We start from the raw sequence: 17,991 nt of genomic DNA on the forward strand, positions 1-17,991 counted from the left end.
AGTTGTTAAACTTCTGCAAAAAGAGGACTAGGCTCTGATACCAATTGTAGGTCTCGGGGACAACTGAGAGGGGGGGGGCTAAATCAGTTGTCTAATAAGTTCAAACCAAAATCTTATTGACCAACTTATTGCTTAATACCGGTAAGACAGTTAATTGTGCCGGTAAACAATGTTAATAGGAAATATTGTACCGATAAGAATTAATGCATGAAACATAAGCACAAAGTCAACCACAACACATGACACAAATATTTGTACGTGGAAACCCTGTAAGGGGAAAAACCACGGTGGGAAACCTTATCCACAGTCAGATGATACTACTGTAGATAGTAAGTGTACAAAGAGGGGTTTGCACATGTAGAAAGGCTAACAGCCTAGAGCTCACTACTCAAACACAAATGGGAGTCACACTGACTACAGTTGGATGGTTAAATCCAATGATAATGTATTGCACAAAATAGCATCTTCATATGCTAGATTCAGTACCGGTGTAATGTTGATATGCTTTTCCAAAAACCTAACTTCACTTTCAAATGATGTCTTCGTGTATATCTCTGCTTGATCTCGCATATACCCTTCCTTAAATATTTTTTGCATTCCACATTTGATCTTACAAATAAGATCTTACATTTATACCATACCCTAAGACCAATTTTAGTAGGTCGGCTCTACAAGATATTACAATAAAACATTATACAAATAATACAATATCTGATGCAATAACCGATTGAACATGTCGGCTTAATGTATTTACAACAATAATAAATCATCTCCATAGCGTGCCATGCTAATCTGGAAAAGATAAACCCGCCGGTGTAACCCTAGATAACCTAGACCTATTTGCCGGTAAAAGGAAATATGCAAATAAGAATATACCAATGATATTACTTCAAGGAAAAGTGTCCACATGATGTCTTCGACATTACCATGTGTCTTCCATGTCATTGCATGTACCGGTGAACATTATATCCTGCTGGTTAACTATATACTGGTGATTGTTGAGCATTTTACTGATTGCCGGTGAATGTTGCTGGATCTCCAAAGTAGGTGTGTTAGCAGGTGTTGACATCAATGACAAAACCATACCAAAATACCAACAGCTCATCCAGACAGGTGCACATTCATGATCTGGAGTGACAAGCCCCTCCTATAAGCATCACAATATAAATTAAACTAAATACAAGTGTCATTAAAATTTTCAATAACATATTATTAAGATAACAAATGTAATGCTAAATTTATTAAATTGTCTCATACTTCAGTTAAAACAGTTGAACTTGCTACTGGTGCAACAACACTGCGCTCCATTGACGTGCGGATAGCAGGAGGAGTCTTTGAATTCAACATCTGAAAATTAAACAAAGTATATTGATTAATCGCCAAAACTATCTATATTATTTAATAACAACATTAAAGATAAATTATTTACCTGGGTGAAAGATTGTCGATGAAATACACTACGAGGTGTTGATGTTGAAGCTCTAGCATCAAACTATTTGACATCCAAAATGAGTAATTAGAAAATCATTCACATAAGGTTCAACTATCTACATATAATAATTATATTTTTTCACTCGTTGTATACTTGTGGAGTCGACGAAGTAGTGAAAAAGGGTGCTGCAGGAATGTTGCTAGTATTGTGAACACTTTGACCCTGATTTTTTATCATAATAATTTACTAATTTAGATATATTCTCAAATTTGCATATAAGATTTAATAAAAAGAATGAAATGAACTTGTAATGAAATTCACCTAGGTATCAATGACAAATGTTTCATTCGGCAAGGATTCTGTCATGACAATGTTCTTTGTAGCAAACTTCGCTTGTGCACGTGCATTCTCAGAACTATTAGGATCATAAGTGCAAAGAGAACCACAAGATCGACAAAAATGAGCTGGAACTCGATGCCTAGAAGAATCAACATCATCACTCGCATCACCCTCTACTAGAGGACTAGCATACTGTATAAGGGTCTGAATGAGTGAGCTAATGGAGTCTTGAGTTTCGACCTCAATACTCTCCTTCACAATGGAAGGAATAATAACATGCTCCACCATAGGCCTGGCCAAGGGTCTTGGTGGGAGATTTGGATCACACTGTGCACCCTCTCTATCATGCAAGGAACCCCCACCTCTACCTTGGAAATCTAGAAAATCAAAATAGTTTGGGATCTCATCAAGGACAAACTCACAGTACAATTTTCTCAAAAAGTATTGGGGTACCTCATGATTATTGCATGGGGGTTGATCAAATACCATCCACCACCTATCCCAAAAATTGTTCTTAATCCCTTCATGATGATACTAATGAATAGGGAATCTCCTACATCCAGGGTGTAAAGGTTGATTCGTTCAGGGGTTCGTAAAAAGAGCACACAAGTCAAATTTATTAATTTTCTTTTTCTTCACTGCCGCATATGATAATTTGTCAGCATAAAATTGCTTTTGTTCTTCCTTCTTATGGGACCAAAATTTTATTTGCCCACTCACAGATTATATGTGAGATACAATAGATTGCAAAGAACTGGCAAGGTTTGTCCTATGGGAGTTTGTTCCAGTGGGATCTTTTAGCCTTGTGATTAAACCTTCAAGATCTTTTTGGCTATTTTCTATTTGACCTAATAGGTTTTCTTGTGTACCTATGGGGTGTCTAGGGATTGTAGGAGGTTCTTGATGTGCTTCTTCTTCAATATGGTCTTCATGAGGAGCTGATTGATGTGCTTCTTCTTCAATATGGTCTTCATGAGGAGGTGATTGAGTATTTTCAACATTTTCTTGTCTAATCTCCTTTCTTGATAATGAAAATAAATTTAAATCAATAAAACTAGTTTAACCTTCAAATTAATAAAAAAAAATGACAATAAGAAAATAAAAATACATACCTCTTTGAGCTCTTCGATGGTGTGGAGGCATTTTGATGATAGATGGACAAATTAGTGCCCAATTTCAAGCTTTTACAAAGGGCGAGCGGAAGAAAATAGCACCCAAAAATGCCAAAAAGTGGGTTTGGAATGCAGAAATGCGAAGCAAGGTTTTTTTGCTGTTTACAATGCACATACGCCTTATAAGGCATGTACCTTATGCTCTTTTTAATTTTTTTTTGAAGTGTGGCACCTTTTTGTTACCACAACTTCATGCATATACCCTTAATGGTCTTCATTTATATCTATTTTTTAAATCTTTGGCATTCATTTTCATACCTATGTATGAATGTTATTTTCGTTTATTGCTTTCTGGTTAAAAGCATATCAGTAATTTAATTCCTTGTAAATATTCTAAGAGGGAGTTGTACCTCTCAATTCAGAGGAAGATTATCACTTCAATGATAATCTATCCAACTATTAGTTCTTTTTGTCCTTCATTCTGGGCATTTTGAGTTTATTTGTATAGTTATTTTAGAAGGACAAATCTGTTCACTAATAGATTTTTGGTGACTTTGCTGGGGATTTAGAATCAAAGTCTAGTGCATTTTGTTTTCTCAGATTTTTAGATTTATCTCTGTGCGGAAGATTGGCGACTCTGTATATAAACATCATGCTCAAGGCAAGAACAATGAGAAAAGGGAAAAGACCAGATCCTTCGATCCTGGAAATTATTGCAATAGATGATAAAATACTGCATGACTTCTTGGAGCATTACAAAGAAAGTATTTCTTGTGCTGTTAGAAATAATATGTGTGGAAGATGATCATGCATCCACTCTTCTATGGAGAAGCCTTTGCATCATATTTCACAAATTGAATGAATTGAAAGAAAAGAAAAGAGTTTTGCAAGTTTATGCAAAAAAAATATTGTAGCTGAAAGAAGAATTAAAATTTGATGATGATGGGGTTCCAGTCATCTCAGTTTCATCTCACTCCTACAATTACCTTGTATTGAATGAGCAAGAAGTTTAGCAAGAAACTGTTTAGCCTCATGCAAGTCAAACAATGGTAAGTGAGAATAATCAAGACAACATTGGAGAACTTGCGAGTTTGAATGAAAAAGGTTTTTTGAGGTCTTTCTCTTACCCGGAAATAGAAAATTTCAGTTTTGATAGTATGGAAAGCTATCTTGTTCCAAAAAGTATAAAGGATGAAAATTTTCAGATTTACATACAACCAGAGTATGAAGCTTTCAATCTTATAACCAAAGTTGATGAAAATGATTCTTTATGTTCAAAAGCTTGTGATGAGTCCTTCGTAGAATCATTTCATTTTGACAGTAAAACAATATTATGTCTTCCTAATGAAGATTGTGTTAACAATAAGGTGGAATCATGTCTTGATAAAGATGTTTCCTATTCTGAAAATCTGATTGAAAAAGAAAATTGAGAAGAGAAACAAAATAATGGTCAAACTAATGAAGAGTTGCAATCCCAAGAACTATTGACCAGTTTGGATAGTACTTATTTTTGTGAAGAAGAGATCATAGAGAAGTTCTTGTCATCCATTGAAGAAGAGGATTTCAAGGAGAAGGATTTAGGTATTAGTTTATTTCATGCATTAAGTTTGGATAGGGAATTTGCAGATTTAATCTCCATAAAAGATGTTGAAGTTGTTTCAGCTAAGTTGGACACCATGCCTGATGAAGTGTCTCTTGATTCCGAGATTAGTTCAAATGCTGAAAATTATTTTAAGAATGATGGTCTTAATAGTGGTGATTGTGAGAATGATGCAGCCTTTTCCCTAGGAATTTCTGAGCATTACTTTTTTCAGCCAAAAATAGAACATTATTTGAGAAGTACTGTGCAGATATTTCCAGAAAATTCAGAAGTTCATGATGAAACATGGATTTTTGGGCATGAATGTGTATTCATAAAGTTCCTACATATTGTTAGTTTGGTGTTCAACATTGAAGAAATTACCAAAAGAGCATGGTTTTGGGTTGCTTCATTTGAACACAAGCCATTTTTCAGAAAAGGCTCCGTCTTCTCCCAATCGGTGGATGGTTTTGTGTAAGAAGTTATTGGCTCTAGTTCTCATGGTAGGATTTTCCTACCTATATATTTTTGTAAATAATATTTTTGGTGTGATCTAGGTGTAGCTTGTCTTAATTTTCAGCCTTGGTTTAGTGTGGGTTTTGTCTTGTTAGGTTTTCCTTGTTGCCTCTGCCCTCCGCAAGAAGCTCCATGTGCTTTGTTTTTCTTGACTTTGTTGCCCAATGGCTAGACATTGATCTCTTCCAAAGACATTTTGGATTCTCCTAGTCCTTTACAGTCTCGGTCCCCAGTTAGAGCCAATGTTACCTTGTCATTCGTCCCTCATAACAAGAGTGAGTCGCCTTGCAAAATTTTTAGTTGAGTCCTTTTCTCCCTCTTTTTCCGGAATCTTGTTAAAATTTTGTTGGTTCAATCCCTAATCCTCTTGTAAATCATTTCTAAATCCTTAGCATTATGTTTCAATGGTCAGTTTGAACCTCATGAACCACTCGAACCATCCTGAAAAGAGTTCATAGTGTTCATTTAGGTACTATAGGTTCTAAGTTGTGTCTAAGACATTTCCAGGATAACATTCATATCAAGTGTTTTGCAGTAGCTCTATTTCACGATCGCGGATGATATTTCATATACTCTTTCTCCAAACTATGAACTGTTTGAACCTAGTTCAAACAGTTCAGTGATGTTCAAAATTTTTGACGAAATTCAAGGTTCAAGCTCTGCAGGTCTGATTTTATGACAGTCATATAGACCTACACATGGTAGCACATATCTTTTTACTTAGACATTATTTTTGAAATCACTCTAGTCAGAATGCAGAAAACTAGGTTACGACCAAGATATCCAAAATTGAGAAATATCCAATTGTGCAAACAATAGTTATGGCCCCCACACCGAGACAGATTTTGACTGTCACAAATATTTTTAGTTTGCCCAGCATAATGAATATTTTCATTTTGAGTTAAAATATTCAAGTGCCACCTGTCCAAATATTCTTATAAACTTTAGAGAATTATATTTCTAATGTTTATAAATATTTGATGTTAAAAATAAGAGTAATGGGGAAAGTGAAAAGCATAAGTTAAAAGGTTTTTCAAGATTCGGTTATAAAAGTGAATAAAGATCTCATGTAGCTATTTATTGTGAGTGGAATGAGGGAGTCGGGGTTCTTCTTCTTTTCTTTTCTTCCATCAGCTTGTGGGTGAGAGGGAGTAGATTTTTATTTGTAAGGGAGGAGTTGAATATTTTCTAAGCAATGTTTTGTACAGAAAATATCAATCTTTGAGTTGATTTTCATACATGAATAGAATGCAGATGATATCTTCAATATTTGTATTGTTGATATTCTTCTCACGACTGTAGCTGGACTTTGAGCCTTTGCAGTTGTTTATTAATGTCTTTTCTGCCATAATCAATTGTGTATGTGGATTTATTACAAGTTTGTGTGCTTGAAAGTAAGCCATATTAGAGCAACAACATTCTTAGTTAGTTTTTAGTCCAAATGTTATCCATAAGTGCAGACAATTAATTTTTGATTTAATGGTCTTCATTTATATCTGTTTTGTAAATCTTTGGCATTCATGTTCATGGCTATGGATGAATGTTATTTTCCTTTATTGCTTTCTGGTTAAAAGCATATCAGTAATTTAATTCCTTGTAAATCTTCTAAGAGGGAGTTGTACCTCTCAATTCGAGGAAGATTATCACTTCAATGACAATCTATCCAACTGTTAGTTCTTTTTGTCCTTCATTCGAGGCATTTTGAGTTTATTTGTATAGTTATTTTAGAAGGACAAATTTGTTCACTAACATTGTGTTTAATCCTAAAGAGCATTGGCTTTAGGCATTATATTGTAACTTTTGGTTTTTGCTAATAATTCAATTGAGTCTAACTTTTCGAGTGAGGGTTTTTTCCTAAAAGGGTTTTCATACATATATCTAGTGTTGTGAGTTTATTTGTTTAAATATGATTTTGCATATGTTTTTATCTAATTTGTAGAAGTTAAAGGTTTGTAATAAATTTTTGCATCATCTCTCCTATTAGATTTAACAATACTTAACATTTGGAAGAATTTATTTCACACTTGGATTCCTTTCAGAATTTGTGTACCATTGATCCTAGTGAGAGTGCATCGATCAATAGCCAAAACATTGTAATCCTTCGACACAAAAAGTATTTGAATTTACATTGGTGAAGTTGTGCTATGAAATGAATGTGTGATACAATAGGGGAGTGATGTCTAGATAGGAAAGCCCAACACAAAGATGAAATCACTAATTTTCCTTGACAAATGGTGCAAGAGTGTATCATCAATGTCTTACCCATAAATTTTTAAACTTCAGGTAGGGAGTAAATCCCTATTAACTCTTCTCCTTTTCATACCTTGTCGTGGCTTGTCTGAGTTTCTTAACCTCTGTCATGGGATTCTTAACTTTTAAAACCTCCCAATCACCTGACCAACTTGGGGAAGTCTACATAAAGTTGGTACCCTTAGGAAGTCAAACTTACAGTTTCTTTTGAAAGAGTTTGATGGTTGTGAACTTGCTTGATCTCCCAACTTTCTAGCATCCCTTATGTTGCAATTAATGTTGAACTTCCTCAATATTTTAAGGGACATCTCCAATTCCAAGTAAGGACATTCTAGCGAATGTAATTTCAAGTTATTTCAGTACCCTATCAGGGTGACAACACGAGTTATGGTAAAGATGGGTCATGCTTGGGCACCGACAGAATTAAATGAGCTTGTCAGACCAATAAGAGTAATGATTTCTTGCCTTTCTCCTCTCTGCCTCATCCAGTGTCATGTCATATAATGCTTCCAAGGAATAAATAAAGGAAATATTTACGAAGTATCGTCATTAATGGCCATTAAGAAACCAAGGATACGGAAAAGGTGGTGACATGCGTTATTACATTTGATGATGCCATATTTTTGTAGAGAATATTAAAGGAAATTTTCATGATTTTGATGATGACAGTGAGATATCATTTCACAACCCAGATTTGAATTGGTTGGAAAAAGAGCAGGAAGATATAGTCTAACAGTTACAGTCGTTTGCATGAAAAGCATGAACTGGTTTTAGCGAATATAGGAAAGTCGTCACCATATTAGATAAGATTGCAAAACAAGCTGAAAATCACGAAGAATGCTTACAGGGAGAGCTCATAGTAGGAAGGAACCCAAATAATTAACTTCGGCAAAATGGTGCTCCAAGCTAGGAAAGGTCCTGTGGTACAACCAGATGTTGAGATATTCTAGGGACATATTCTTTTGGACTTGTCTGAATTTTTTTGAGCTACTACTTTTTATGAGGAAGAATTTGAAGATATCTTTGAATTATGGTGTGTGAATACTTTTTGTTCTTTAGAATTTTTATCAGTGGATGCATCAATAATTAAGGTGGTGAATGGTTTCAGTTTTCTGTTGCTACAAACATATTGCCTTTGAATGGTATTTTGTAGTGACCTAGTTGTTTTAAAATCTTGAAAAATCTAAAAAGTATTTGTATTTTGTGCATGCCTTTTCAAAGCTTTCTGGTTAAAATCTCTTTCCTTATTTGCTTTCTAGTTAAGAGCATTTCAGTTAATTTGTATTCATTGAATATCACCAAAAGGTAGCTGCCACCTTGTAAAATAAGCAGAGAATCAATCAATAATTAGTTTGTTTAGACTGGTTCAACTGTGGTTACATTTGTCACCTTTGGTGGGCATGAGAATATAGAGTTAGGTGATAAATCTGTTAACCAACATAGTGCAAATTTGAAAAGGCAAGTATAAATAAAGTTACATAGTGAAGAATGTTTGTGCTTCAATGATGTCTCACCACCTGTAAAGGTTATTTTGAAACATGGGGACAACCCCAAAATTATTATTTAGGCTCATTACAAGAATTCCAAGCTAGTTTATTTGCAAACCATGGTTGCCAAGTGTTGATAGAGTTGAATAGTGCAAATTTAGAAGGTTCAATTCTATATAAATTGAACTACAAAGATGTATCATGCTACTATGGGTTTTTACACATGGTTTTTAGCCTTCATATGCCAATATCAATAAAGAGAAAAGAGTTGACTTGATCCCAAAATGAGTAGGTGCCACATGTTATCATAAGATAGTGGTGATGATTCAATTTTCAGAGCACTTATCAAGAAACCATTCTATAAAGAATGAGTGTACTCGAAATAAGATGATGCCACCTATACATATGATGGCCCTACATTATTTCATTTCAAGCACAAGTCATCGAATGGGAAATGTGGCAAGATAGCATTTTAGCACAACTTTAAAGCATTCAAATATTTAATTTTATGCTAAAAAGAACTAGCATTCTACAATAAAATAATGACAACAAGGCACATTGGTGGACCCACATGCCTATTATGATTGGTTCGAGGGGCAAAAGTGGAATTTGTGTGTCATGATAGTGTATAACTACAATTTAGGAACAAGTATATATTGAGAAACTACTCTATGAAGGGAAAACATGCTTAAATAAGAATGAACCATGTGGATGTGAGAAAGAAACATCATACAAGTGTAGATTAAAAACTAGCTATGGCACCTTAGCATGCAATGGGTACAATGAAAAGGTGTGGAAGATTAATTAGGAAAAAAAATGGTCTATTAGCGGCGTACATATGTGTAGAACACGAATTCAATTGGTAGGCTATTAAGAAAATGATGTTTTTTGTGCAACAAAGGTCTCAATCAAGAAGTTATAGCTTTGAATTAAGTATGCATCCTTCTAAACATAATCGAAAGAAAAATATCTTAATTCGGAAGATAATGAGGCTTCATTACCAACAAGCTCATGTTATGTTTACAATGTAGGGAGAGGGAGATTGAGAGATGAATAGAAAGAGGGAAAGATAGAGGGGGGAAGAGCCAGAGAGAAAGGGGTAAGGAGATAAAGGGGATATATAGAGAGAGGAAGATAAAGGTAGAGATGGAAAGGGAGAGGGAGAGGGAGAGAAGAGAGAGATAAAGAGAGAAGAGAGAGGGATAGATAGAGATGGATGAGATAGATTTATAGATAGAGAGGGAGAGATACAAAGGAAGAGGAAAACACAAAGGAAAAGATAGGTAGTGATATAAATGGTGAGATAAAGTGATTGATAAATAATGATATAAGGAGATATATAGAGGGAGAGATATACAAATAGAGTGATAGAGATGAAGAGAGAAAGAGGAAGAGAGAAAGAAGGGGAGATAGAGATATGTAGGAAGAGAAAGAGAGAGTGATAGAGATATATATGATTTAAAGAAAGGTAGAGAGATACATAGTTAGAGAGATAGATAGGGAGATAGTGAGGGTGAGATAAAGAAAGAGAGATATTGGTAGGATATTTAGCAAATAATATTGTTTGTGCAACAAAGGTCTCAATGGAGAAGTGATAGCTTCAAATTACCTATCCATCCACTCACAAGGATCCTAATAATACTAAAATAGCCTTTCAATTAGTGATACAATTAGGCTCAATTATCAGTAGGCCCATGATATTTTTTCAACTAAGAGATACAAATAGAGAGAGAGAGAGAGAGAGAGAGAGAGAGAGAGAGAGAGAGAGAATGGGAGAGATATGGAGAGAAGGAAAGGAGAGATAAAGAGAGAGAGGAGGGGGGCAAAGAGAGATCCAAGAGAGAAATATATAGAGGAGAGGAAAAGAAATATATATATATATATATATATATATATATAGAAGAGAGAGATTGAGAGATAACAAGATAGAGATAAATGATGAGATGGAAGAAGAAATATGTGTGTGTGTGTGTGTGTGAGAGAGAGAGAGAGAGAGAGAGAGGTCTACAAGGAGGAGAAAGATGGATGAATAGATAGATAGAGAGTGAGACGTGTTTAGGGATAGAAGTAGGGAGAGGAATATTGAAGTAGAGAAGAAGATAGTGGGAGAGAGGAAGAGGGAGAGAAATAGACAGTGAAATAGAAAGAGGTAGAGAGAGAGATAGAGAGGGAGTGATAGAGGCATACAAATATAAGGAGATATAGAGAGGGATAGAGGGATAGAGAGACATGGAGACAAATAGAGAGACAAAAATAATGATAAGTAAAGATAGACAAATAAATATGGAGAAAGGGAGGGAGAGAGGGGGATAGATAGAAATATATGGGAAGAGAAAGAGATGGAGATAGAGATATAAGAGAAATAAAAGGGAGAGAGAGGTAGAAGGGATATATATATATATATATATATATATATATATATATATATATATATATATATATATATATATATATATATATATATATAAAGGGAGAGGGAGGGAAAAAAAAGATAAAGATAGGGGACCTAATATAGAGACATAGAGAGATGAGTAAGAGGGAGACAATGAGAGAGGAGAAAGATAGATCAATAGATATAGAGAGGAAAAAGGGGAGAGATATTTGAATTGATAGAGAGTGAGTAATATATATAGATAGAGAGATATAAAAAGAGAGACAAGAAGAAAGATATAGAAAGAGATATGGAGATAGAGCTAGATAGATATAAATAGAAAGACATAGATAGAGGGAGAGGGAAATGGAGAGGAAGATAGATGGAGTGAATAAGAGACAGAAGGAGATAAAAAGAGGGAGTGACAAGGAGAGAAGTAGAGATAGGGATATAAAGATGGATAGATACAAATAGAAAGGAGACATAGAGATAGATATAAACTTGAGAAAGATAGAGGACGTGTGTAAGACACACACAGACACAGACATATATATATATATATATATATATATATATATAGAGAGAGAGAGAGAGAGAGAGAGAGAGAGAGAGAGAGAGAGAGAGAGAGCGACCTCTATCATGAGTTAGTAACTTCTTACAAACAAGATAAACATCAAAAACACTACAAAGAGAATTAAGGTAAAAAATGAATGTTTTTTAAGAAGGCTTAAGTTAGGTTATTAAATTATATTTAAGAATTAAAAAAATCTAGTAAATATTTGAAAATTTAGATTGTAAATAAAGTAAAAATTCTAAATGTAGATTAGTAGATAAATATCTCCAAAAAGCTAGAGTTTCTAAAAAATGATTCGTTGAATTAAATTATCAAAGTCAATCAAATTTAAAATTTAATTATTAAAAGAGTACCGGTCTCAGATATTAGTCCATGCGGAAGATAAAATGCTACTTAAAATTTCAACACATAAGAGGAAATTCTAGACAGCACTAGTCTCAGATATTAGTCCATGCGGAAGATAATCTGAGCTCCATATTGAGGTTTCACAGTAGTTAAAAGCAAAGGAGCGTGAGTATAAGAAGCTGAAATCACAAAATAAAATCTTTGTAGAATCATGGCCAAAACTATTTTTGCTTCCAACAAGGCAAAATTTTGGCCCACGCAGATAGTTGGACCTGCACCAAAGGGCATGAATGCCATTGGATGCTTTGCAGCCTTTGCAATTCCTTCATTAAATCGCCATGGGTTGAACTCGTTGGCATCATTTCCCCACAACGCAGGGTCATGGTGAATCGCCAGGATCGGAATCTCAAGTTCAATGCCTGCAGGAATTGAGATCCTTCCAAGTTTCATCGGCTCACTTGCCGTTCGGAACACACGAACTACAGGTGGATAAAGTCTTAGGGCCTCATTTATGATCATTCCCACCTACAAAACATTCATACAATATTTTATAAGACATCCAAAATACTGCAACTAAATCCTGATCTCAGTCTTGGTTTCATTAGAGCCGGCAAATGGCCCTTACCCTAATTTATTATTTTACTAATTTCAAAATGCTTTGTGGTTTTCCTTACAATTTTGAGGCGACTTAAGCTGTCTGCATCTGGGTAATTGTGTTTTCCACATACTTCCATCACTTCTCTGCGACCTCGCTCTTGCCAATCTTGATGCATTCCCAACAATGTTATAGTCCATGTCAACAGTAGTGATGTAGTATCATGACCAACAAAGTAGAAAGTCTTGCATTCATCAATGATTTCCTCTGTACTCAGGCCTCCATTACTTTGTACATTGACTCTCCCCTGCTCCTTGCTCTCAGACATCATCAAACCAAGCAAATCGGCACCATATCCACCTGTTTTTTCTGTTATGGCAGTCTTTTCCCTGGCATCTATAATCTGTCTCAAGGATCTTCTTATTTCTTTGTCCACATTCCAACGCTGCCTATTCTTTGCAGTAGGAAGAAACCTGATGAAAAGAGTTACTCTCAGACATTATGCATCAATTTAAGAAATCAAAAGAAGTTTAGATCTGTATAAACCCTCTCGAAGTACCCAAGAACACTACCAAATGCACATTACTCATGAAAGACAAAGGCATTTGAGATGGGATGATACAGTTGAAAAATCGGTGGAACTCTCAACTGTGAGACAAATGTTGGAAAACCTCTCATTTAAAAAGGACAGCGACAATTTAAGATTGACAATTATAGTGTCACAAAACTGAAGTTTGTCACCTGAAACCTGGAATATAAACACTGCGAAGTGCGTCAGCTGCAAGAATCATCTGTTCGGTCTGCATTTCAAAGATGTGTTTTCCCTCTGTAAAACTGCTTCCAAATGCTGTGCGGGAAATAACATCTGCTGTGAGATCGTGGAACTCCTTTTGCACATCAACTTCCGATTCACCTGACAATATCAATTTACTCCATCCATCCAACATATGGGCACTGCTTTTCACAATTGTTGGAATCATCCCCTGCAATTACACAAATAGTATAATTAAGTATATAAGTTTCTGACATTTTGAATATAGATATCTTCCTATGCAATTCTGAATATAAATATCTTCCTATGAAATTCTGATTATAAATATCAAATTAGAGAAGTATTTGCAAAATAATATGTATAGATTCTAACAGAGAAGGTTTTCTTTGCAGTCGTGTCTGAACAGTGTGTTGCTATTCAAAAAACACCAGCCAAGACATCTCAATTCAAGAGAGCAGGGTCTCCTATCCACTAGTAAGTAAATTAAATCACAAGATTAATTTTTTTATTTGCAGTTTTCTTTTAAAGGTGAATATGCTGAATGAAAAGCGATTGGATGCTGTTAAGTGGCATTTAGCTATGGTTATTAGACACATTTTCAAAGTGAGTAGGACATTTGATTCAGTTATCTTTTCTCACATTTCCTTAGAGTTGCAGATTGCCTGGTTAAATAAGCGTCTGACCATTTGCAAGGTTGGAATGTTGTGGATAGAGAAGATTTGTCTTTGGATTTATCTAATACGTTTGAAAAATTAATTGTGGAAGACAAGGTTGATCAATTGACTGTTATTTGTTGAACAACAGACCATTTCTATTTTGTTTTGTTTTTTAATAATTAATAAATTTTAACCCTTATGAAAAACAAATAAAAAAATTTAAGTAATTACTCGATCTCCCATGTACTCTTTTCGATTGCTTGAAAAACACCACACAGAATCTTGCCTCTGCTAAGACATGACCAGGGTCTTGCACTGAGATATAACCCTTCAGTAAAGGTATGCCAAAACAGGGCAGTGGGGGCATCCTGGAAGCATAACTGCCTTAATTCTTCATCACAGACGAACAAACTGGATTGCAATTTAATTTTTTTTTAAAGTATTCGGCCTTAAGTACTATGACCCTGCACTAGACATCCTTTAGAGTTTTGGCTACAAGATTCAAGACTAGAAGCTTCTTAAAACTTTGTAGACACTGATGTGAATCAGGCTTCAATTTGATTCAAGAGATTCAAAATGATTTCTAACTTTCAACTGTGATGTGAATCAGGCTCAAGCACTCTTAACAATTCTTGTTATGACGCTCGAGTGCAAAATTTCACATTGGAGACATTCTATGGGGCAATAATTGGTCATTGAATGATTGGGGAATCTGGAGATTAAACCTAATCAGGGGAATCACTCTGGCTCTCTGCAAATGGTAAATGTCCAATGAACAACTGCTGCATACTTGGAAAGAGAGCTTTATCCTTCTTGGTTGGGTGTCGGCGCAACAATCAACCCTAGTGAAATTTTCAGAAAATGTGTATGCAAAGTAGATCTATGTTTATTTATCAGTAGGAACATGGTAGATTTCTCTCTTAATTGAACCATTTTCGTCCTAATGAGGGGAATCACCCTAATTAAGAATCTACAGAACCTGGAGATTACACCCAAGAAGGGGAATCACCCGGGCTCTGCAAGTAGTAAAGTTCCAATGGTTAGCTCCTGCATGCTTGGAAGGAGAGCTTTATCCTTCTCGATTGGGTATTGATCCAACAATCGAACCATATGAAATTTTCAGACGATTGATATGCAAAGTAGATCTATATTTATTTATCAGTAAGAACTTTGTAGATTTCTCTCTAAAATATAATTGAATACATTTATTAGGCATTTTGGTCCTAATCGAGAACATAAATAGAAACATTCAGTGCCTTACCTTCAAGATATCCATATGGAAAGCAGGATTGATGATTTTCCTGTGCTGAGCCCATTTCTCACCTTTCAACAGCACAAGTCCCTTTCCCAACAGTAGTCTAGAAAGGGGATTCATCGGACGCCTTGGATAGTTGCCAAATTTAGTGGACAGTATCTCCTTGATAAGCTCAGGGTGGGGAACAACCAACCTGGCATGAGGCCCAAACCAGAAAATAAAATCCTGACCTATATCACATATAACAAGTTTATTAATCACTAGGGTTTTCAGAGTCCTGCATTTTCTCCTCAATCAGCAATTATTCTAAGTTCTAACAACACCCCAGCAAAACAAATCAATGGTACTATGCAGGAATTCCACTAACATGCTTAATAAAATGCCAAATGCTTAAAAATATGCAGAATGCAAGTGTACCATATGTTTTAGTCCACTGGTAAACATAGGGAAGAACTCGAGGGAGTATGTCATGTGAGCGTGGCATCGGTTTGGATTTCTGCTCATCGTTCATTCTGGATATATCTGTGGAATTTCCATAGAATAGCATGTATGGAGGGCCACTGATTCCTTGAGCTTCGAAGGACTTTTTCACTTGCAGAGGCTTCCACCAAACCGTTGTTGCAATCTTGAGCAAAAACAAAACTAAACCACCACAAACAGCCACACAAACAGCCACCAAAATGCAAACTACCCACTCCATATTCCAGACGTGGCCAACACCCAGTAATTATTTGGTTGTGCAATCTTCAGATTTATATATCAGGAAGGAGGGAACGTGGGCTCCAGGGGTTTGCCGGCTTTATTAGAAACGAGGAGATGAAGACAGGAACACGGGCCCAGAGGAAGTCAGGAACACGGTCCCAGTACAAGGATACAAGTCAATACAAGCTCAAAGGGTCGCACTGGCCGGCAGTTTGTGGACACGAAGAATAACCAGGGAAGTACTTGCATTTCAATGAGGTGCAATGGTTACACTGATAGTCAAATATAATTTGGATAATTTATTTGGAGGATCAACAAATCATAGAAAATATAAAGATATGTGAAACATTTTAAATAATTAAAACAAAAATATTTGTTAATATTTATTTAAAAAATCAAAGTAATTTAAAATACATATGAAAATAATAATTAAAAAAAAAACCATTAAAAACACAAAGCTAAAACAAATCTATTAAAAACACAAAGCTAAAAATAAACATAAGAAAACACAAGATTAAAAACACACATATAAAAAAAAACACAAAATTAAAAACAAACAAATTAAAAACTATAAAATTAATATTTTATGTTTTAATTAATATTACATTTTTGTTATAATATTTTATACTATTATTAATATTTGATCCATCTTTTATAGTTTTTTATTATGTGAGTTGATTATAATTCTAAAAATTAGGTATCTTATGCCTAAAATAACATTTTAATTTATCAATTCATTAGAATTTTAAATTAACTATTTTAACTATTTCATTTCTTGTTATACTCATTTATCTCATATTTATAAAAAATATTAAAATTTACAATATCTTACTCTCATGAAAGTATTATAAATATCCTTGAATAATATTTTTTCCTTTATAAATATTATATTCGCAATATATTATTCTATAGACATTTGAAATTACATTCAAACAATGAATACAAATATAATGAAATATTAAATAGATTTCAATTAAGATAAAATACAAAAATCTATATTCCTTATTATTAGTATTTGTCGTGAGGCTAGTACTATTGCAATCTGTTTTTCATTAATTCGTTATTATTCAATTGTTTTTTCATCAATTATATCAATGATTTTTTCCCTTATTATTCAATTGTTTTTAATTTTTTTATTTTTAACAAATACAATGCATTTTCCCACTTCACTTCAATATTTGAATTTACTATAGTTGGTTAAATACCTTATTTCTAAAATAGCATTTTAATTTATTTATTATTTTTTATATTAATTTAAAAAATCAATCTTTGGACCAATATTTATTTATCTCAATACATTAAGTTAGTGTAGTATTTTATAATAATGAAATTAAAAATTTCTATAAGTTTTTACCTATTCATTTATTTTAATATATTGCTCCATGTTTCTATTTATTTATTATGGTATTCTTCTCTTTGTGCATTTTTTCTTATGATAAGATAATGTAGTTTTTAAATAATGAAATAATGAACTTTGAAAGAAAAATTTAAAATAATTATAATGATTTAAAAAAAAAAAAAAAAGGTGGGAGTGTCATTTAATATATTTTATTTATAAATTTATTTACACAAGATGATTCAAAGTGCTCCCAGAGAAAAGAATCAGAAAGAAAAACTCTGGTCCTTGCTCGATATTTTTTTTTTTATCAATAAAAGGCTGAAGCCAAAGAGATTTTATTAATAAAAATGATAATTACAACTCCATTCAGTGTGGGCACTGGTAGGAAAGAATGGAGGGAAGAAAACCTCTGATCTAGCCCAGATCCATTAATGGATTAGAAAATTGATGCTCTAGAGAAAGCTGATAATAAAGAACATGATACATGAAACCTTGGATAATGCAAATCTAGGTGAATCTATTTGAAAGAATACTTAAGGATCATCCACACTTTTCCTTAGTGTCGTGTTTCGATCCTTCCCTGAAAATGATAAGCTCGATCATGATTATCAACACATCTCTAACCTGAATTCTTGTTTTGCCTAGTTTGGATCTAACTATTCCAATC

At 34.1% G+C, this 17,991-nt stretch overlaps 1 protein-coding gene across 1 annotated transcript; it reads right to left on the reverse strand.

The window, feature by feature from the left end:
* Positions 1-12,037: 12,037 nt before the first annotated feature.
* On the reverse strand, positions 12,038-16,184 carry LOC131076943 (cytochrome P450 734A1-like). Its single transcript, XM_058014298.2, has 5 exons — positions 15,701-16,184; positions 15,290-15,513; positions 13,342-13,583; positions 12,680-13,073; positions 12,038-12,530 (listed from the first exon to the last, which is right to left on the reverse strand). Exons 1-5 carry the CDS (start codon positions 15,981-15,983, stop codon positions 12,105-12,107), a joined length of 1,569 nt encoding a protein of 522 aa, XP_057870281.2. The 5' UTR covers positions 15,984-16,184; the 3' UTR covers positions 12,038-12,104.
* Positions 16,185-17,991: the final 1,807 nt, after the last annotated feature.

This window comes from Cryptomeria japonica, chromosome 10 (assembly GCF_030272615.1).
Source record: "Cryptomeria japonica chromosome 10, Sugi_1.0, whole genome shotgun sequence".
NCBI classification, from domain to species: Eukaryota; Viridiplantae; Streptophyta; class Pinopsida; order Cupressales; family Cupressaceae; genus Cryptomeria; species Cryptomeria japonica.